A 23723-nucleotide genomic window follows, 5' to 3' on the forward strand; every position below is an offset into this window, starting at 1 on the left:
ATTCCAAAGTGCGCTGGGCCCTCGACATGTTCCACACTATTTAAAAGCCGATGTCGTAATTAAAAACTGAGTGAATAGATCTCCGCTTCATGGGGATTGATTTCCCAGCATTCCCCTGTGCCTTGACCTGCTTTAAACATGAGTTGATTGGCCGCCAATTCAGGCAAGCCTTTTCTTTTAACAAAAACATTTCGCTGTGAAATTTTCAAACAACCACTTCAACCGAATTCATGAGGAATGGCGAGACCCCCAGAGACATGTGCATTGATCACGGATTTACTTTCACACACACTGCTCCTCTATCGCGGCCTCTGATTCAAGGTCTTTTTGGCTTAGCGTCTAATTCCTGCGCTGCTGTTGGAGGGCTTCACATGCACTCAGGGCCCGATCCTAATGGAAGTCTCCCAAGGCCAATGAGTATCCCCTTTACTTGACTTTGGCCATGTTGTTGCGTGGGATTACACTGCTCCAACAATACCAGCAGCGTGGATTATAGGCCATCGCTCTAAAATGTGCTTTGTGTATTGAAGACAGATGCACGTTTAGGCTCAAGTGACAAGCCAGTCTTGGGTTTTCCCCACACAGCCTCATTATCTCTTTCAACAAGCTCAAGAATGCACAATGCACCAATCAAGCATAACAATATAACCACTGACAGGTTAAGTGAATAGCGCTGACTATCTCTTCACTACGGTGGGATGTACATTATTATGCAGAAGAATCAATATGTTTATGCTCAAAATTAATGACTGAGAAGTAGGTCAAATGGAAATGCAATGGATTTGGGCTTTCTATAAGAACTGAATCTGATTAGAAATGTGCATCGCTGACTAATTGGCTGCAAAGTTAATCACAATCAGATTTAAATAGTAAGTTCATTGTTTGCAATAATACAATCAGAGTGCAATTATTAAGATGATGTTGTACGCAAACAACAAATGGCCTTTTGTGCTGTCGTGAAGCCCCTACAAATATGTCCTGAAATTCAAAAGATTCTTGTATTTGTTTGTAAAAATTAAATCACAAGCCTATGCACATTCGCAACTACTGGTTTTATTCCAAAATTATTTAATCCTATACAACTATTCCCTACTTGAGCTATTTATACACCATGATCTACAATTGCTGCATTTAAGAGATTCTTACCACGATGCCATAATTTGTCCCTTCGGCTCACACTAATCCTTACTTGTCTATTTTTCCTTTTCCCATCCTCCAACACAAGATGTTCACTTCCTGCTTAATATATTTCACCTTCGAACAGGTGCCAAGACATGTTATTCACTCCACCTGTCAGTGATCAGGCTGCTGCGTTAAGTCATGTATTGCATTTATCTTTAGCCAAATCCTTTTTCTAAAATGGTTTCTTTCATGTAGACGACTTAAGCAGCGTTGATACGTTAATTCAGTGGTTATCATCCGTTTTTGTTTTGAGTACCCCCGCACATTTGTCACACACTGAGTACCCCAACCTCGGGTACTAGCTAAACCAAACTCTTTACTGTTGTAGTATATTGCCAACTATTTCTTATTTAAATGATATTGATGTTTAAAATCCTCCAAAACATTTCTACAAACAACATTTTCCATCCAAATCCTTCACATCGCCCGGTTTGAGAAACATTGTGTTAATTCTCTGCTCCTCACTACAATGTCCATCTCATCTGTCATCAGCACTCCCCACAGTTTAATGATTTATTTATTTGTTTTTTGTCCAGATTGTCGCGTCTCGCTCCTCCGCGCCGCACTGCCCCAAACCAACATGGCTCCTTACTTGTTGGATGCATTGTCTGGGCTCAGTGTGTTTTTGGCTGTATTACACATGCTCGTTCTGGCAGGTTGCTTTGTAGCGCGATCGGGAATAGGCGGTCCTTTTGTGCCGCGGAGGCCGGACTAAATCCCTGTGTAAAACGGGGATCAGGAAAGAGCACTGGTTTAATCTGGGTAATGGTGGCACAGGTAGATGGGGATGCACTGGGGCTGTAAGGGTAATAGGCCAACAGTAGGTATCATAACATCTTCTACAATCTGACCTTTAAACACTGACTTCAGTAGACCAACCTCCAAATATGTGTGGGTTTTGTGGATGTGGGTTGTATAACTATTCCACTATGGCAGTATTGTGCAGTACTATAATGAAGCCTCTTGGCAAAACATACTCAGAACATCATATTAAGGTCTCGTTACCATGAGGGAGTTTGCATAGACGTACTGCTGATAAAGTATTTTGAATTCCTCCATTGTTACAACACACCTTGGATGTTCACCTCGTTTAAATATGAGAAAAAAAACATTATATAGACAATTTGAATGATTAAAATTCACATTATTGCTCTATGTATGCACTTTGTTGCATTAATTATATCAATCTTTTTATCATAGTGCAAGTGAAAAGTCAATTGTTTAAGCTTTGTATTGCTGAAAAATATGAACTTAACATATATAAATGTATTTATTGCAGTTTTGACTTGACTGTTTTTTTTTGTTTTTTTTTTGTTTTTAGTGGCCATCTACCTGAAGGACGACTACTTTGTGTTTGGGGCGGGGAAAAAAAGAGAAAAATGAGAAAAAAAAAACATTATATAGACAATTTGAATGATTAAACGTCACATTATCACTTTGTTGAATTAATTATATCAATCTTTTTATTATAGTGCAAGTGAAAAGTCAATTGTTTAAGCTTTGTATTGCTGAAAAATATGAACTTAACATATATAAATGTATTTACTGCAGTTTTGACTTGACTGTTGTATTTTTTATTTTATTTATTTTTTAGTGGCCATCTACCTGAAGGACGACTACTTTGTGTTTGGGGCGGGGCTGCCGGGACGGTTTAAAGCCGAGAAGATGGAGTTTCACTGGGGCCAGGCTGACGGTTCCGCTGGGTCTGAGCACAGCATTAACGGCAGAACGTTTCCAGTTGAGGTAAGATCATCTGGTTTGTCATTTTTCAACTTTATTGAAGGACTAACTGGGACAGGATGGATGGGTTTGACAGTTTAATCTATTTTGTGGTGTCACTGGATAAATAAAGCAGAGTAAATATCATTATTTTCAGTATATTACCAGCCAGGTTCAACTTATTTTTGGGGTTCATTTCAATTCAGTTCAAATTAAAATCATCCCCGGGAACTTGATTAATAGCGGAACACAGGCCTCTTCTCACATTACATATCACATTCTTCTCTCTATCAAAATTTAAACCCAAAGTTCAAGTAGTCTACAAGAGCTGAACTGGTACAAATTGAAATCTTCTAAATTGATTTTAATTGTGAAAGAATAGAGCTGTGAGTTAAGACTATACAAAAATAAAACCTGGCTTTCACAAGATGATGGAGGTGAAGAGCTGGTACTTGAAATGCTTTTATTGAACAGGTTTCTCATATGCGTGTATAGTGAAAAGGCCTTCATAGACATAAGCACGAGTGATCGATTTAAAAAAAAAAAAAAAAAAAAAAGAGGAGAGTGAATGGACATTGCCAAGTGCTATGTGCCAATACGAAGCTTTTTAAATCCTAAATCTTTGCCTCTGGATTAAAGACCGAATCCTCCTCGTCCACATGCAACTACACTTCTTGTATTTTTCATACTCTGTAAAATATATAACTTATAAAATCCAATTTATAGTCGCGCTTAGGAAACAAACCAGTGAAAAACAACCTCCAAGTTAGTCTTCTCACTGACTTAGTAATAAGATACTCCTTTATCTTGGTGTGGGACACGGCACCGCATGTTTCCAACACAAAAACACGTCCGATCAGCGTTATCGTCGACACGCATCAGATATTTCCAAACACCAGGGCACAAAAATACAGCGGGACAAAAGGAGATCAAACCATATCTGTCTGGCTGCCCTATTCTTCCCATATGTGTAGTAGATTCATTAGAAGCGGTAAAGTATTTCAGCGCTGTTACATTTTGCACCATCAAAACAGGATATTTTTTCGTTGCTGAGTTTCATTAAGTACAGGTCATCCTCGTAATAAATGTTTTGCTCTGTTAATTAATGTTTTATCGTATTGTGTTGTGCTGTGAATTCCGCTTCTGAATTATTGGATTTTTTTGTCAGTATCGTGGCAGTTTATTGGCATAATTTGCATTTCTGGCTTTTTCAGTTTCAAAATAGTGCGTTTTGAAATGTGACAGAGGCAGCACAAACGACTGTATTTGTTGGTGGCTCCCCAATCTTTTTCTGCTGAATGCCTGAGTAATTACATTTATTATTGCCACATCATTTTGTGTTCAGCCTTGTGTTAAAGGGCACAGCGATATATAGGGCCATTATAAAGCTGATGTGCATATGGGGGCTGTGATGGAGAGCAGCTAAATAAGACTGCATGGTTTAGTGTTAATGACCAACTCAGCAGCTGTTAAAAGGTAGAGCCCTGCAGCCTGTCAAATATACACACTGCACTCTAAAAATATTTATTTCTGACACCGGATGTTGTAAACCATCCTGTCATTTTCATCATACTGTGCCAATTATATAAATCTAATCTTACTAAAATAGTTTTCAGTCGTTTAAGAGTCACACATTTATACTATTGACCTTATTACACCCACTAAATGCTACTAAAACATGCTTTCTTTGTGGTGGTGCTTTCGTTTAAGTAAGAATCCCAGTCATTTCAATGGAGAATTCAGGAAAAGTTAAGTTTTGCCACTAAAATATTATATAAAGTAGATTGATGTGTGTAAAATATTCAGTGTTTATGTGCACCAACAAGTCAACACTGCACTGATTCTCCGAGAGGCTTTAAAATGTCTCTGTAGTCGGATGGAACTTATTTCGCAGTCAAGATTGGCAGCCACATGTAAAATAATACAACCCGAATGACGATTGGCGGCGCCCGCGGCAACTTCCGGAAGGAGGTGAATACTTTTACTGTGGTAGTACTAAACTATACTTCAGTAAGTTACAAACACTTCCTTTTGAATCAGCGCTTTACAGCATTTGATTTTGTAATATACACTGCCTGGCCAAAAAAACTGTCGCCACCTGGATTTAACTAAGCAAATAGGTACGAGCCTATAGGTACGAGTCAGGTCTAGGTTCAGCAACAGTCTGTGCTCAAAGAATGAGGTCAGCTGACACCTGAATATACTGAATGACCAGGTTATTCCATCAGTGGAGTTTTTCTTCCCAGATGACATGGGCATATTCCAAGACGACAATGCCAGGATTCATCAGGCTCAAATTGTGACAGAGTGGATCAGGAGCATGAGACATTATTTTCACACATGGATTGTCCACCACAGAGTCCAGACCTTAACCCCATTGAGAATCTTTGGGATGAGCTGGAGAAGCTTTGTGCAGCGTCAGACTCGACCATCATCAATGCAACATCTTGGTGAAAAATTAATGCAACACTAGATGTAAATAAATCTTGTGACGTTGTAGAAGCGAAATCGAAACAATGCCACAGCGAATGTGCGACTTAATCAAAGCTAAAGACGGAACAACTGAATATTAGAGTGTGTGAGCTTTTTTTTTGGTGGCAACTTTTCTTTGGGCCAGGCATTCCAATTTTGCATATCGTTAGGCCTGTCACAATAACAATAACATTTTGAAGTGTGATGTATTGATTTTGAAAATAGCAAGATAAACGATACTATCAGAATTAATTTATACCACTTTCAGAATAACCCTAAAGCAGGATAATCACAGTAAACCCTTTTTTAAGTCCGTATATTTTGGCTGCCAGTATATAAATAGTACAATGAAACACTAAAGTAGTTTTCACACATAACACATTATAGATATTAGAACAATGTGTACTGATTATTAGCCCGTCTACAACTCAAATGTCATCACGTTTCACTTAATACTGTGTAAGTTTTAAGAACAAATTCCCCACTCGTGTGAATAAGGATACACACGATAAATACTGAGCCTGAAAAAATATGGTTGATCTAGCAGCATACGTTGATATATACAAGTCGATATAGTATCATCATGAAGTGTACATATTGTCAAAACAACATTCACCATATTATCCATTTTGCCGATCTCTCACAGAACTGCCGTCTACATCTCTAAACCTCTGAATCAGCGGGGATAATTGTAGATTGTAATACACAGTTTTACAATTATTCCTAATCTATTGCTACTGTTATAATTTTCTAATCATGTATATTTTGTTGTTGCCGTTTACCTTCTCTAAGCAGCGCAGACAACCAACTGCAATGGTTAAATACAAACCTGTCGACCTTCTGCTGACAGCCGTGGTGATTGAAGCTTTCCATTTGAATGCAAAAACAAAATCTCTGGTAGATTTTTCATAATCGCAAGGCCCCGTTCCTCATTCATCCTGTTAACATGCATGTCAAGAACAGCCAGGTAGCGTGAGCCCGGCGTATGGAGAAGATTGAAGATTCATATGAGACGCCACAAACCCCGCGCCGAAGGATATTACCATTTTAGAAAAAAACTCAAGACAGTGACGTATTCAAATGTACACAGGACTTGACCTTTGCTTTGGAAAATACAACGTGGAGCATTCTGTTCACGCACAACCTACTATAAGTAACAGAAAGTATGTTGTGTTGTTTTGCCCAGATCTAGAGAAATGGCCGCATTGGTGTACTTTTATATTATTCTTGTTATTAATAAATCAGGTTTCATGTATCCAGCGTGATGCATTATTTCTTAGGGAGAAGCAGGGAGGTGAAAGTGAACCCAAATGATGGATAGCTGAGGGGAATGTAGTAATATGGATCTACTAGCCGCTGGCTGTTTATCTGTTCCATCCTGTGATATGTGACTTTTCATTTTTTTGGTCCTAGATTGGCGCCTTTATGTAGCGTGGTGCATTCAGGCTCACCGTTGTTTGCAGTTTTTTCAGATGTTTTGTTTATGTTCCTTGCGTTTCATGGTCGCTGGTCTGTTTTGCAGTCTGTTGAAGGAAGTTTAGCGGTCTAACCTTGGAGGTGCTTGCCCCTGGATTTGTTTGTCTCACCAAATAGACACGCTTCGCAATCAGCTGTCTAATTATCTTTTTTTTTTCCTTCACAAATTAGTTGCATAATGCCCTATGTGACATGGATTTCTTCAAGCGTTTCATCATGCACCCAGTAATGATAATATCTTGTTAGTCAATGCACCTGCTTGGAAGATCTTGAACTTTAATACAGTTTGTTTGTTTAAAGTAGTGGTTTAAAACTGCTTTGCTAATAGTTCTGACGGTATGAGGCTGCTGTTAACTCTGTCTAAACCGAACTGAACCGGGTTGAGTCCTTCACAGAGGCTAAAAACTCTAACTTGTAGCTTAAATAGACCAAAACAAATGTCAGTTGTCAATTCAGGCATTTTCTTTTTTTCTCGTTTTTTAGCCCCGGTTACTGAAAGATTGAGGTTTTAAATACTTTGAAAATTGAAAGCGTATTAGGAAATGGCCTTTGTCACATGATCATTTAAAAGTGGCAGCAGTGGACTGGGGCTGTGACTCTAAAGCTTAACATTAATCTACGCACGCTCCTTCCTTCATGAGTGAAGTGAGGGAAATCGATAGATGGACCACCTGTTCGCACAAACAACGTAATGAAAAATGAAAGAGCTGAATTTTCCCCCTCAGGCCACCGTAGGGAGATCTTTTCTAATAATATATGATGGTGTCGCTGGGGTTAGATTAATTATACATGGATTACAAATCAGGCTTTGATAGGTTGGGCTGTTCATGTAGGAGTATGTGTTGGGCTGTGGGGACATTACCGCACATAATGGGAACGCTTTAGGTGCATTTAGAAGTAGGCTGACTTATTATGATACATGTTTTGAAATTCAATCGACTTGGGATTTTATGTTGGAAAAAAGTAGTGCAGTGATCCTCTGCAGTAGTGTGCAAAGTTTAAAAGATCTTTTTTTCTTTACTGTGAGTAACTACTATATTTAAATAACTTAATTAGGCAGTTATAATGTTTTAATGATCAGTTCAATTTATGATTAGAACCTCTTTTATTCCCTCTTTATTTGTATTCTTTTATTGAGATCTGGTGAAAATTTCTGTTGAGCCTAGTTTATCTTAGTTTAACTGTTTTAATCTTGGTGGAAGCTCTACTAATGCATTTGTATTCTATTCAATGTTATCCTTCGGTTTTGATATGAAGTGATAATTTATTCAATTATGTCCTTGGCCACAGTTGTCAAAGAAACTTTTCTGTGGAGACCTTAAAATGAAGCTTTAAATGGATATTCTGTGCAGTGCCAATAAGGATAGATTTTCTTTTGCAGATAATACTATTTCACAAGTGATTTCTTTGTCATTATAAATACAAACTGTACCCACAAACTAATCAATACTAAAACTAGTACTAAAACTAGACTCGTTTTAAATGTAAATGGGAAATAGGACACCAATGGACCTCTTCTGAGCAGTTTTATTATCTTGATGTACTTCAGAATTAGTATAAGGCTGAAGAAAGAAATTACCACAATTGTGTGTTGAAAATGACCTTCTAAAGTGTCAAAATAAATTCTTATTATCCTTGTGCTCTCAAAATCTGCATTGAACATTGAACATATCCCTGTAAAAATCAACTTTGCTGTGACAACATCATTTTTTAGCAGTTTTAAAATGATGAAGAGGATGCAAACTCACACACAGAGAAAGGCTTTGTCCTTTGTCGAGGAATTGAACCTAGTAACTTTTTGCTGTGAGACACGAGGGTTTAAGTGACACGTTTAGCTGTATACAAATATATATGAGAGTTTGAATTTTAGTATTGTATTCTGTCATGAAATCTTATCGTGGGGAAACCTTGAATGTTCACAGCTGCTCTGTGCTGTATGGAGGAAATAAAGTGTTAAAAGAGGACACGTCTGCCTCCACCAAACCTACTTCTCACTCCAAAAACCTCTTTTATAACTTTCTTGTTTTGCCTCAATATTTTGGTCGTCTGGGGAAATCATGCTAAACACGACTGTGCTTAAATCGAACCTGGGGATGCAGAACGACTTTGAGCAGGAGTTTGCCTTCACTTTGTACTCAAGAAACAACAACAAGAAAGTAGAAGAAGAAACGAGCCGATTTTTAGACGTCAGTGGTGACAAAAGCCTGTGGACAGTCTGGTGCGTGTGGTCCACTGAGAAATCTCTGACAAAATGACAAAGCTTAAATGATGTTTTCCTGTCATTACGTTCCACCTGTTCTTTGCAAGCAGACGTTGTTTATCGCTGCTTATCATTTCCAAATTTGCCTTTACATCAGTCACACACTCGCTGCTTGCAGATCGTATCCGGGCAAACTCAACACGCATAAACATGTCCATAAAGATTTGAGAGTACGTTATGTCCAACACTTAACTCACTGTCTCCTCTTTTTCAATGGCTTTTATGTCTAGATGGCAGAGACAAATGAACTCCCGTTATTATTGCGAGAAGCTTTTGACAGCAGTTTATAGTTTTAGTGGCTGCTATGAAATGGTTGATAATTGAGCGTCACTTTTTTTTCAGTAGCGTTGCAGTGTGCAGGTCACATGAGGCGGTCTGAAAGAGTAAATGAAGCCTGAGGGGGGGCAGCGTAATTGGCTAATGTAGTTAATAACATCTGAAGGCTGATGAATGGCTACTGCTCTTTCTTGCTGAGTTCTCACACAACAAATTAGTCCCATTAAAAGCTCTGTTAAAGGAACTCTGAGAGAAAGTGATTAACCCAAATTATCTGGATAGAGTCATGTGAAGCTGGTGCAGGCTGTGGTAATGGCTGTTTTGCTTGTTTACGGGCTCTATTTGCATGCATTGATGGTGAGTCATTAAGAATTCGAGGGTTGTAAGATTAGACTAATATGGAATATCAAGTGCTTCTCAAAGTGTGGGTCCTGCTCGTTGTAATTTGTATTAAACTACTTTGAAGTTATGTTGCAGGCTACAATTAGTTTAGACTTGTTTAAGGAGCACTATGTACATCTTCCGGTTGGGTCTCCATGGACTTGTTATTACGGTAACACTTTAAAATACGGTCCGGGACTTACGGTGGTAGTTAGTAGATACTTGACTGGTAGTTACGGTGGTACTTACAGTGGTAGTTTGTGGTACTTACAGTGGTACTTATAGTGGTACTTACAGTGGTACTTATAGTGGTACTTACAGTGGTAGTTTGTGGTACTTACAGCGGTACTTATAGTGGTACTTACAGTGGTACTTACAGTGGTACTTACAGTGGTACTTATAGTGGTACCAGAAGTGATACTTAGACTAATAACTACTGGTACTAGTACTGGTACTTACTGCAAAATCATATGAAGTGAATGGTATTAAAGAATATGGTGTTATTAGGCATATGAATCTTTGATTTCATTATACGTTCATAGAAAATACACAAGACAAAACACTGTGAAAACACAAACACTTTATTATGACAAATTTCACATTAATACGACAATCAGATTTAAAAGAAATTTCCAATAATGACAATAACAAATAAATGACACGTTTTAAATGAACATGACAGTGATACATACTGTAAAATATCAATACTTTAACTGCTATTTTAAAGCGAGACATTATGGTACTTGCACTATTAATTACTGGTACTTACTGTAGTTTATACTGGTAATTACTAGTACTTTCCGTGGTACTTACTGCTGTATATACTGGTAATTACCATAATAGTTACTATGGTAATTACCAGTACATACAGCAGTAAGTACCACGGAAAGTACTAGTAATACTATTTATACTGGTAATTACTAGTACTTTCCGTGGTACTTACTGCTGTATGTACTGGTAATTACCATAATAGTTACTATGGTAATTACCAGAACATACAGCAGTAAGTACCACGGAAAGTACTAGTAATTACCAGTATAAACTACAGTAAGTACCAGTAATTAATAGTGCAAGTACCATAATGTCTCGCTTTAAAATAGCAGTTAAAGTATTGATATTTTACAGTATGTATCACTGTCATGTTCATTTAAAACGTGTCATTTATTTGTTATTGTCATTATTGGAAATTTCTTTTAAATCTGATTGTCGTATTAATGTGAAATTTGTCATAATAAAGTGTTTGTGTTTTCACAGTGTTTTGTCTTGTGTATTTTCTATGAACGTATAATGAAATCAAAGATTCATATGCCTAATAACACCATATTCTTTAATACCATTCACTTCATATGATTTTGCAGTAAGTACCAGTACTAGTACCAGTAGTTATTAGTCTAAGTATCACTTCTGGTACCACTATAAGTACCACTGTAAGTACCACTGTAAGTACCACTATAAGTACCGCTGTAAGTACCACAAACTACCACTGTAAGTACCACTGTAAGTACCACTGTAAGTACCACTGTAAGTACCACTATAAGTACCACTGTAAGTACCACAAACTACCACTGTAAGTACCACCGTAACTACCAGTCAAGTATCTACTAACTACCACCGTAAGTACTGGTAAGTCCCGGACCGTATTTTAAAGTGTTACCGTTATTACTTTAACTGGAATGTTCCACATGTATCTCCTTTGCCTTTTCCGTCTAGGTTGATGCATTGCAAACAAAACAAAAAAAAAGTAAATAAATAAAAAGCCCTTGAAAAACATGTATTCTTGCTTTCTCATGTCCATGCAGATTTATAGGTTTAATGCCATACTGTGGAGGTTTCTAATCAAAGCAATGACATCCCCAATCAAACAAGTGGTTCCACTCCACCAGAAAATTTAATTAATGTACCTTTTTGAGTTTTAGGGGGTTTTTTTAGTGTTGTTTTAAGTTTTTAGCTCTAAATAGTTTGATATACCAAAAGCAACTATTTAATTTACTTGTCTAATAGATGGAGAATGTTCAATTTAAAGTCCATATCTTCCTACTCATTTAAAACAAACATTTTTACATACTGTGACATCCGTCCTTATGTCCTCGTTTCAGCTGAGACCTGGTTCTTCTTATTTATCTTCTGAAGTTGTTCAAATAAACTTCAAAAACTAAATCAGTTTAAAAGATGATTGTACAAACATGTAATTCAGTCCACTTTTGAGTCGTACTTGAGTTAATGAATACGTTCTCGTTATTAAGGTCAGAGATGTATTATTCAAATTCTTTATGATGTTTTAAAATGATACTTGTATAATTTAAATGAACAATTAGGCACACATGCATTTGAGTGCATATTTTGGACATACAATAGGCTCTTTGTATGAATGGTTTTTTTTTTTATATAAAAGAAACTAAATAAACTGGACTGTCTCTGCTTTAGTTGCGAATATTATTATAGAATATCCCCCGTCATTGTTCCGTGTGATAATGAGACCAGTGCAGACTCAAAGTCTTTAAGCCAAAAGGACTGAGTCCATGTATACATGTTTACTGTGACTTTTTGCATGTGTTGCACTGCCATTTCAGTGAGTGTTCGTCATCATAATTTTCCTTTGAAAAGGAAAAAAGGAAAGCTGTAATTAAATCAACATGTAGGACCTTTTTTATTGGCAATTAACTCTGTTTAGAGACATGAAGGGATTTTTATTTAGAGAGGTTTGCGCCTGTGGGATGATAGACGGCTCCAATTGCTAGCTTTAGAATCATTTGCCGATCCTAATCAGCGCCACCATAATATCTGCTTTGAAAGGAGACGAATACATTTTTCAGATATCTCCAGCGCGTGACAGGACTAATTTATTTTGTGCTTGCTGCATTGTACTTACACATCGTCAGCGTGGCTCTGTGCTGGAGGATTTTAGGTAATGATTAGAAGGGTATTATTCTCTCTGATCTGATCACAGAGATACGGTGCGATGTGGTGCGCTGTGCTCCCGACTGGCAGCGCGTTTGAGGACAGTAGGGCCGTAATTCTCCTGCATCCTTGGAGTGGCAGAGCACAAAAAGGAATGACACAGATTATGGGAGATTTATGGTGGTGGTAAATACAGCCTCTTTTATGCCCCTCCAAAGAGCTTTTCATCAGCTCCTTAGCACTGTGTCCGGGTGATTGATAGTGCAACTCAGGCCTATCCTTGTCCGTTCCTTGAGCTCAGCTGTTTATTTGCACTCTGCTTTTCCTCTCCAGATGCAGATCTACCTGTACAATTCAGACGACTTCGACAGCCTCAACGCAGCCATCAAGGAGAGACGCATCATCGCTGCCATGGCAATCTTCTTTGAGGTAAAACTGAGCAGCCTAAGCACCAGAGCCATGTGATACTGAGGGACAATGACTATCATTACTTTGTGCTGTAATGCTTCTAATATACAGGGATTGTACATCATAATGGGAAGAAAACGGCACAAATGAGATGAGACTAAATGCACAGTACATCGAAAGGAATGCACCAAATAAATTTTCTTTTTGTTGTTATAAAAGTAAAAAGTGAATTTATTCATTTATCACGTCAACTTAAAGGTTGATATAAAGGTTATACTATGCAAAATTGACTCTTGTGAGCTTTTAGTTATGTTATGTTGTAACCTCATCAAAAATATACCTGGAGTTGAGTTTTATTTCATTCACACGTGTTTGAGTAACTCTTTATTATTAGTCTGTTACATCTCCAGAGCTCAAAATGCTCTGTTCCACCTTATGATGTCATGAAGCTGTAGTTTTCAATTTAACGACTACCTTTTACTTTTTGTTCAGTAGAGTTTGACAATTTCAGAGCTGAAAATATCCAAATGATTCTAGTGAAGGTGTATGTATTACCACATGACATCACAAGGTGGAAACGGGGAGTTTTCAGTTTGAGAGAAAAACTAAATTTGCATGCCTTGTGTGTTAAACATGTATGAATAAAACAAAATGAACAGCGGGTTTTTGATTAGGAAAAAACAACATAACTTAGATCAGAAAATGGTGTAATATAGGCCCTTTAAAATTAATTTGTGGATCCATGGATTTTAACAGCTGTCTCAATCAGCAAATACTGGTTATGAGCCACAGCAGCAAGCCAAATATCTGATATCTATTATTGGCTCATAAATCTCCATTTTGGATCATCGCTACCCAATGTACAGTACTTTGAAAGGAATGGCGTTTTATAATTTTAGACTGCAATCTTCTGACTGATGCCCAATAGCTTTCATTGATCTAGTGTATCTCCTCTGTGTGATTTCCTCTCTTTCTTACATCACCCAGTGCATGTGTTGGTGACTTTGAGAATCCAGTGAATAAACCGGAGTGAACTGTTGCATGTCATTCTATATCAGACTTGTGACCAGCTGCCCATAGCCTAGAGTGCTCCACCTATATAGCCTGATAGTTGATTGGATAGGCTCCAGCCATCCATGACCCCAAATCGGAATAAGTTGGCCAAGGATTTATAACTTTCATGTTTTGTGTAATTATATGTACTGTTCCTGCTCTCCTGCAGTCTGGACGTGCACTCTAAAATACTACAAATTGCCCTGAAAGGCCCCTTCCTAAGTTGGACATGAACATTCCCAATTTGAGTTAAACCACTCCAGAAATTAATGAACCATGGAGAGCACAGAGCCCAGCCTGTCCTCCTAATTTTCTGTTCAAAGTAAGTGTGTTCGTAATCCCATGTGATCAATAGCAGCCTCTATTGGACTTAATGGTACACAGGCCAGGGTCAGCTCTCCTGCAGAGTCAGGCTGGAATGGGGACACAGGTGTTTCTAATGTAGGTCTGCACTTAGACAGTGATGGACCGTGCACGTAGGCAGCACCTAAATGCCTCCACTGGATCCCGACAGCCCTATTGCTTACTGCAATTAGCACCAACATACACAATCCGCTGAGCTGCAGTTTACTGTGGGATAGTCTAAAGCTAGCACACACACACACAGGCTGAGATTTACCAGTTCTAATCAATGGATGGACTTCTTTGGATGCTCCCCAAAGGCCTATTAATGGCCTCTAAGGTGCGCATATTATCCACATTCAGCATTCATTCCCACACAATTATTCTCCTTTGACTGACCTGAATTAATGTTCGGCAGGGGAGAGTGGGTCCCCATGTCCCAGCACTGTTTTGTCCAGCCTTGTCTATTAAGTAGGACATTGGGAATAATGTAAAATATGGTGCTAAACAGTAATGGTGTGTTGTACAGGGAGTCATAAAGAGACTTAAAAGGTATCCGCTGGTGTTCCCTAGAGACAGTTTAGCTCTAGGCGTATTATTGTTACGTTTTGCACATTATTCCGGTCCATTATTCCAAATCTGAAAAGCATAACTTTGGGGGTGTCCAATTAATCAAGGTTATGTAAGGTTTTCCAGGCATAACCCCGCACAACAAGGCACAACATTTTTAAGAAACGTCACAAATTGTAGTACTATAAAGATGCATGTATCCTTCTGGTTGTTTCACCGTAAGCAGCTTTAAATGGAAATATGGATATTTTAAACCATATTAAAATTAGAGATCAACCGCTATGACCAATAAGCTCTGCCAGTATTTTGGGGTCTATTTGTAGGCAGAGTCTGATCACCTGCCAACCACAATCTCACAACATCCTCGCCGTAAAACTCTAAAAATTGCATGATGCAGTCTTCAAAAAAGCTCTGCGTCTTCACATGTTCCATTAATCTTGTTTCAGATATATTTCCCTGAATTACCAGGCTGCTGCTGGTGTTGACAGTCTGATTTGTTTATATTGACCCACTTCAGTTATTATGTCAGATTATGGTGCCCAGGCCTGTAATCTCGGTGTAATCCTTTTTTCTCTGGCCGTTTTTTGCAGCTGGGGCAGAAAGACAATCCAGCTGTGGAGCCTATCATCCAGGGGCTGAAGGGAGTCGTCCATCATGGTGAGAATGCACACAACACGTAGCATGATTTCAGTAGTAGTTGAACTTTAAAGTGTGGTAGGAAAAATAGTGGGGTTTTTGGTTCATCAATTCAATCGTTAGTTTTTTCTCTCTAGGACAAAATGAGCCAGTACATTTAAACAACCTTATTACATCCAAGTCAAAGTTATGTAATGTTTCTATAATATTAATACCATTTAATCAGATTTGCAGTGCTTGTTGGCTAACTATATAACTTGCGAAATAACGTTTACCAATTATAACTACCTCTTATTGTCTATGCATTTCTCTGATCTGTCACACTAATTTAATGAAACCGCTTCTAATTTCCATTTATTGTAGCTTTTATCTTTTGTTAAACTTTGGAAAGTTCACGTTCATATGATTTTTTTTTTCTTTCAAGTCTCATTACTGACAGATTTCAAACACATGCATTTTACATTCAGTCTAAGGTAACCAGGTTAATGATAAAAAAATCACACATTACAATCTAAATTAATGCTATGAGCTGCAGTTTAACTTCAAAAGGAGGCAAATTCCAGAGGATACCGCCTCCTCTTCTGCGTACATAGACCTCCAAGGAGCGCTGCTCAAAAGACACAACTATTAATTACATTGGTGTATCAATTAGAGAGCACTTTGGTTTATTCTGCTTTGCTTGTAAATGCATTCACAGCACATCCTTCATGTTCATTATGATCTTTATGTTTAAAATGCACTTTATGCCACGGCTCATTCTTTAGCACAAATTGTTATGCATTACTGCTTATATGGCCATAAGCATCTGTTTTGGTCTTAAGTGTGTAATCCTTCACTGTATCTAGGGACTTGCAGGTTTGTTTACATGGATATGAACGCCTTGCTTGACTACCTGCTGTCGGCACTTTTAACATCGCAAACTGAAGGAGCATATCTGAATCTGATTAAATAATATCAAGGTTGGTCGCAGTGGCTCTCCTGGGGGCTGCTAACATGTGATTTTGTGCATGAGGCACTGATGATGATTAAGAAGAACTGCGCTTTGAATAACAATTGTTGATTTGCTGGATTAGCTGAAGAACTGGACTTGCCCACTCGTTTTGAGAAGTTTTTGTTTTGGTTGATCCGTATCTGGACCATTCACTTTTGTTCTTACAGTACCTTTGTCCAATAAGGTTTTGAAGATATTTTTTATGGTTTTGTTTTGGTTGTGTGTATATTTGTGTTATAACGAGTAAAATTTCTACTGTTACTTTGATACATGATTTCAATACTAAGTTCTAATATAGATCAACTCCAATTAGTATCATCATTTGCTGGGTTGATGTCACATTTTATGGGCCAATATTTAATACAGATGGGGCAGGTAATATTGCTTTTGTTAAAATGTAGATTCCTGTTGTAATATAGTGAGTTCTTGGATCTAATCAATAATAGAAATGATCAGATACAACATTTGTGAATTTACCTTTTAGATATTTCATAACAAAGTACAGTGTTGTGTAGGACAATCTGGCTCTTCTCCCTCATCAGAGACTATGACATCATTCTACCAATAGTAGTTTTAGCATCAATTATTATGTGGGTATCTGTTTTTTCAACCGTGATGTATGTATCGACTGATTAGTTGTCTCCTAGTCATGTCCGAATATTAATACAAGTGCAAACAAAATGGACCATAGCATTTTAAATCACCCAATAATGTTGCATGGGGAAATATTATTCCACAGTTAATAATAAGGGAAGCTCTCCTCTAAGTGCCTTAATGTTTTTTTGGGCAGATATCATTAGCTAAACAAACTGATCTCCAACAAAAACTTAGCCGATAAAGCTACTGCACTTCATCTAATGGTGCGCCTGTCCTTAATATCAAGGTTCACAGGCAACCTTTAACATTATATTGAGATAATTGGAAGTACGCTACGTGGTAGTGAGTTGCTTTGATTAATACGATTCGCTGATTATGAGCTGGGAGGCCATTTTGGATGTGATTTTAATTTCACAGCTGCCAGAAGAACAGCGGAGCTTAAATATGAATGCGATGAAGAGTATTGCTTACACTATAGCCCTTTATGAAGCCCAATCTGTCTCTGGCTGAGTTTGTATTTTGCGATGTTTGTGCTAGCCCCCCACTATCTCTCATCTGTGTCTGCATGTGGAAGCAGTGGTCTCTCCTTTTCTTTTTTTTCCTCTCTTTCTGGATGCCGGTTTTCCTGCTGGCTGCTAAACACCGCTCGCCTCCTCCCTCGTTAAAATGGTTTGGTTTTCCTCAAGCTCGTTATCCCAGCGTCATGCATCCATCAGCATCTCTCTGGCCTGTGAGCGATAGGGCACGTACGCTTGTCTGCAGACCCACAGGAGAAGAAAGCCAGTGAATACTCAATTTGAGGCCCAGTGTCTCAGTACTGCTGCCATCAAACACAAACCACACCCTACTTCTGTGCGTTTTAGATAAGGACAGAGCGGTGGAAAGTGATGGCTACATTCCGCTTACATAAGTTGATTTATTTTTTCCCAGTAGTTGTTATATACGTCAAGTAAGAGTGTTATGAAGTTCAGTTTCTGACAAGTTGTTTTGTAGAGAATTACTGCAATATACTAATTATGATTTAAAAGTGCACTTTGTAACTTTTCTGGTTATTATTGCTTTGCCTAGAATGTTGCATAGTTGAATAAACTTCTGTTGTATTTAGGCATCGATTAGCAATAAAAACACCAATTTGATAAATAAGATAAAGATAAAATTAACGCCATACTGTGGAACATTCCAGGCAAAGCAGTAGCTCTCAAAAACTCCATAATGACAGACCCCCCCCCTCCAGAAAAGTTACATAGTGCACCATTTTGAAGTTGCTGTAATCCCACTTGAATGCACTTTTGGCTACTTCCCACATCAAATCATCTGCTATTGGCTCTGACATAAAGTGGAAGTTTTCCTGTCCACAATCATGGAGTGAGCAGTGACTTGAAGTGGCCATGGAGTGTATGCAGAGGGTGGTGTGATGATCCCTGTGTCTTGTTTGGTTTACATGGCTTTGCCCTGAACCAATGTGGTAATCATTGAGATCCGCCGAAATCCTGGCAGCCTGCGCCACAGTTGTTACATGAAGCGGTGCGGGAAGCCACCCAACAAGAGATCAGCTGTCTGTCTGAGCTGGCCATTTTATCTGCCTCTCTTCCTTTCCCCCTCTCCCTATCCCTCTCTCTTTCTCTATCTCCTTTCTCGCTCCGTCCTCTCTCTCCACTCCCCTCTGCGCATCCCATCTGGGAACACTGATCTAGGCACGGTGATAACAACTGCTGAAGCCTTTTAAATGTTGCCACCAGCATTCCTCTGGATGGTGCAGGGAAGGCTGTGAAATGCCACAGGGACTGTTTAAATTGAATGACCTTGTTGTAAGTAGAAACATAGCTTAGTGTATGCTTTCAGGAGAGAAAAGGTGTAGAGTGAGAATGAGAAATACAAGTAGGCCCATTATATGCAAATGGATACAGTCAAATGTATGTAGCGTCTCTCCTATAGTCTCTCTGAAAAGCACACTGTCTGAGTGGACGTCATGCTATACTGTGTTTGTCAAACACTTGGCAAGAGCAGCAGTGTGATATAAAGCTTTGTACTAAACAAAAACATATACCACATGCCACATGTTCCAATGTGAACATCATCTCATTGCACTGAATATTGAATCATTAACGCTGTTTTTGATAATCATACAGAAATCTTATATTATTTGTAACTTCCCTGAGTGACACAGTAACAAAAATGTACAAAAATGCTTCTTTCTGCCATTGCATGATTTGTTTTATCAATATCGAAAACAAATACTACCATTTGTGTTGTTTTAATTTATAAAACTATGGTTATAGAGACTTTTGAACCAGATAACCACCACCAAAGTTACACTGCAAAGCTTTAACATTGTTCCTTTTTGTCTTCTTTTTTCTTTGCAGAAAAAGAGACCAACCTGAGGTCTTTTGTCCTGAGGGACCTGCTGCCGTCATCAGTGGACAGTTACTTCCGATACACTGGATCTCTGACCACTCCTCCGTGCAGCAAAGTGGTGGAGTGGATCATCTTCTCCAAACCTGTCTATGTTTCTCTTTCGCAGGTACCTTTCACAGTTTTTTGTATACTTTTTGTTCAATATTGCAATGATAACATTTTTGGGCCTCAATATATCTATAATATATAATTATTATCTGTACATATTTTTTTAATAATATTTTTTTTGTTGTATAATTCCTTATCAACACTAACTTGTTTCAGTGTGCTATTTATTTATTACAGCTTATGTTTTTTTTTAGCAATACTGTAAATTTAGAGTAGTTTGTTAAGATTACACTGCTTTACGGTATTAAAGATGGTAGTTTCAATATTACCTTTTATTGTGACATTTTCTGTAGCACTAAAAGTGATATCCTCCACACATTGAGATGCTTTGCCAACACAGTGAAGAAAACTGGCATTTCCTTTCCTATATATCTCTATTTTGTTTCTATCTCCCTATATTCCAGATATTCCAGTCCAGCTCCTTTGCATATGACTCCACAAGCACCGATGTAGTGGATGATTACACAGCGACAGGGGGAAAGGGTAGAGCCAGTGGCTATATGGCACTTATATGCTTATATCAAACTGCTGGCCTGAAACAATGCCTGTGAGCTCATACATACTAAATGGTTGTAAAAGTTGGATGGCTGTATTAATTTTAATTTAAATGTTCATTCATTTGCATTAACATAGAACATATGTTTAAAATTAATCTTGGCTTTCAGCACGACTCCAAGAAAGCTATATGCAGTGTGAAATGTAAACGAAAACACATTGTAATGGAGAGTAAATCTAATAAAAGCTATAACATTTGGGCTCATATTAAAATCCGATTGTCGTGTTTTGGAAAGCTAATTTATTAGACTCTGGAATTTAAAACAAAAGCTCCTTTCTAAATTAGACTGCAGTAAGGCGCCTCAAACAGGGTCAACAGACCAAGCACAAAGCCAAGGATACTAATAACACTATTTTACTGTCACCATTTCAGTAATAGATTCTAATGTGATTGAGTCTGAATGATCATCTTGTTTTAAAAGAAATTAATCGGCCAAATTTCAATAAAACAGCTGATTTTATGTAGTCAATTGAAAAAAAAAAAAAAAAAATTGGCTTAACTTGACTATGTAAGTTTGGAGGGTGTGCCACTTGTTGTTTCCAAGTAGATGTTATTTCTTCTATTTTCTTCTGCCAGGAATGTTCCACAGTAAGGCATTAAATGCATCTGTCTTGTGTTTATTAAATTATGTTGTGTTTGCTAAAATACATTCTTGCTGTAAGCTGCTTGTCTTCATGAAGATGGATAATGCATTTTTTCTGTTCTGTGGAACATTCCCTTCAAACTAATAACATCAACATGGAGAAGCAGACAGTATAAGAGAAAAGTTATGAAGTGCACATTTAAAGCTGGGGAACATTACTTTTATTTGTAAGTAAAGTAAGTAAATTGTGTTGAGTATATTATAAAAGCGGCATTCTGTGACAAAATGAGACCCCTGCGGGCCGTCTGCAGCTAATATTTTTATTTCTCGTTAACTCAAAAGTAAGCACAGAAAGCAGCGCTCTGACTGGCTGCACTTGGGAGGTCCACCAGAGTTTTGGTTCTAAAGCCATGTGCACATATTGATATTAAAGATATGTTAAAGACTTTTTGAGAGGTGGAAATTATTTTTGACAGATTTAAATACTCCTCCTCCTTCCACTGTGTGAAAAGCAGGTACCCTGGCTTTCATTTTAATATTTTTTTAACTATAACACTTTTGGATTGACCTTATACCACTCAGCTGTCTATTGGCTTACCTCAGACGCCCAGTGTTTTGTGATTTGGGGAGATAATATATGCCAAATCATGCCCTGTGCTTTTCTGCTGATCCCTTACACTGCATCCCTTTATTCACATCCAGTTCTCCAGCTGCAGAGTCTCTAGTGCCGCAGAAATGCAGGGCTTGGTGGAATATCTATCAGCTTGCGGCAGGACAAGTCTTTTGTTTTGAAATGACTTTGTGCCGCCACAGAATATTGACCAGGGCCTCTGTGTTGGTGACTCTCTGATAGTCTTTTATAAACCTGTAATTCATTTCTCCCCGAGCCACGCATAGCACACATTGATTCCGCAGTATTGGTAATGTGTAGTCATTACGGCACACGGCGGGAGATCATTCTCAGCAATCAATGGCCACAAATTTGCCCCATTGAGAAGTTACAACCCCGTAGGTAGCCAGGATGATGAAGCCAGTGCCATCGCTGCCTGTGGTGAGAATATTCCAAGCAAATGTTGAGCTTCAGTCTTGCAAGTGGCCACAACAGCATTTTCACACTGACAAAATCATTCAAAATTTTCCTACAATTGCTGTTTTTGTTTCTCTTTTAGCTGGAGTCCTTTTATTCCATATTTACCACGGAGCAGCAAGACCATGTGAAGTCAGTGGAGTATCTAAGAAACAACTTCCGACCGCAGCAGGATCTGGATGGCAGAAAGGTTTTTAAGTCTGCAGTGAAAGACGCCTGGCAGAAGGACCTGACTGAGATTCTAGGAAACCCACAAAGTACAGAGGCCTCTAAAGGTGAGATGGAAGGATAAGTGCATTTTGATATTGATTGTAACGTTTGGTCCCGTGGAGTTTGCCAATAATCTTTTTAGATGACTCTCTTGGCACAGCGAGCTAGGACACAGTAATATGGCAACATATTGTGACTGGAGTGTCAAAAAAACAAAAATGGCTCTTTCTCTCGACTGAGGAAGGAATTGCAGTTTGTCAGGTGAAAACTGCTGCACCGCTTCGAAATCAGATACAAAAACTACAAAAAGGTTGTTTTTAATGCATGATTGGAGATGACATGATATTAAGTGTTTATTATTGTGAGATGATATGTGATCATTTTATTTTATTGACACCAAACAAAAAACTGTGAACTCTTTACCTGACTTTAATTCAAATAGAACCATTGCTCTAGTGTGTGACCAACTTTATGAAATTAAACTCTCTGAATGACAAAGTAAAGTTATGTGTGGCATAAACAACCAGATTAAAAACCATTTCACATTTAGGTATAGACTGAACGTAAGATTTCAGACTTTACTGTCCCCAAACAAACAGACAATACACAATGATGCGGTTTTGATGGATTTTTATTTCTCATGTTTATATTGGACCTCAATAACTATCACTATTATTGATTATACAAAACATCTTAACATCCCTATTTATGTACAGATCAATAGCAGTAACAGTATTATTATTAGTAGTATTAGTTTATTTTGTTGACCACAGGAGAATTACAGGCCTATGTGTATCAGACCATTTACTTAAGTCGTGAATTTATATTTAAGCAGAGTTTGTCATATTTGAATAACCTACTGCGTTTGATGTGGGATAAAATATGTTTTTTTATGTGTGAACTTCAAGCTTGTAGTCTTTAGGGTATATCGAAATAAAAAAAAAACTTCTAACATTATCTAATCTACCAAATTTCCTGCTGTGACACTGGCAAAAATGATTATTCTGTGCCCAGTGTTAAATTCACAGTCTTCAGAAGGCACCCTAATTGGCTCCCTATTAGCTTTTATCCTCAAGTTACATTTTTCTGGAGCTTTTTCCACACTGTTTGTTCTTGGTCAGTACATCAACCTAGAATGCCACAACGGGAATGAATAATGAGCACTTTGATGGAATTTTTTAGGAGTCTCATCTAGTATTGTTGTGATGGATAAGCAGGCTAAATCAGGGCAAACAAAACAATATCTTTTTTGTCCCACACTGTTGGTACTTAATCCAGAATTACATGTAATATTAAAACTAAATTCCATGTTTGTTTGGCTGGCTGGTTTGCTGTGTTCATTTTGGGGCTCATTTTTCAAGTCAACAGTACAGGAAATATGGAGACTAATGAGAAAGGCTGCTGCTGCTTAAAGTGGTGTTGTCGGTGTCTGGCGCGCAGAATTGATTGGGAATGCTTGTGATGAAGTTGGAAGCACTTGAACTAGCCTGATCAGCAATCATC

General features: G+C 38.0%; 1 protein-coding gene across 1 annotated transcript in view; it reads left to right on the top strand.

Annotated features, from left to right (window-relative positions):
- Window positions 1-23723, top strand: part of ca16b (carbonic anhydrase XVI b) — a 125023-nt gene that overhangs the window by 68644 nt on the left and 32656 nt on the right. The window contains exons 4-8 of the mRNA XM_033965958.2: window positions 2777-2925; window positions 12998-13093; window positions 15628-15694; window positions 19625-19782; window positions 22093-22285. Coding sequence (XP_033821849.1) covers window positions 2777-2925; window positions 12998-13093; window positions 15628-15694; window positions 19625-19782; window positions 22093-22285 — 663 coding nt within the window. The remainder of the gene's footprint in view (window positions 1-2776; window positions 2926-12997; window positions 13094-15627; window positions 15695-19624; window positions 19783-22092; window positions 22286-23723) is intronic.

This window comes from Periophthalmus magnuspinnatus, chromosome 5, assembly GCF_009829125.3.
Source record: "Periophthalmus magnuspinnatus isolate fPerMag1 chromosome 5, fPerMag1.2.pri, whole genome shotgun sequence".
Classification (NCBI taxonomy): Eukaryota; Metazoa; Chordata; class Actinopteri; order Gobiiformes; family Gobiidae; genus Periophthalmus; species Periophthalmus magnuspinnatus.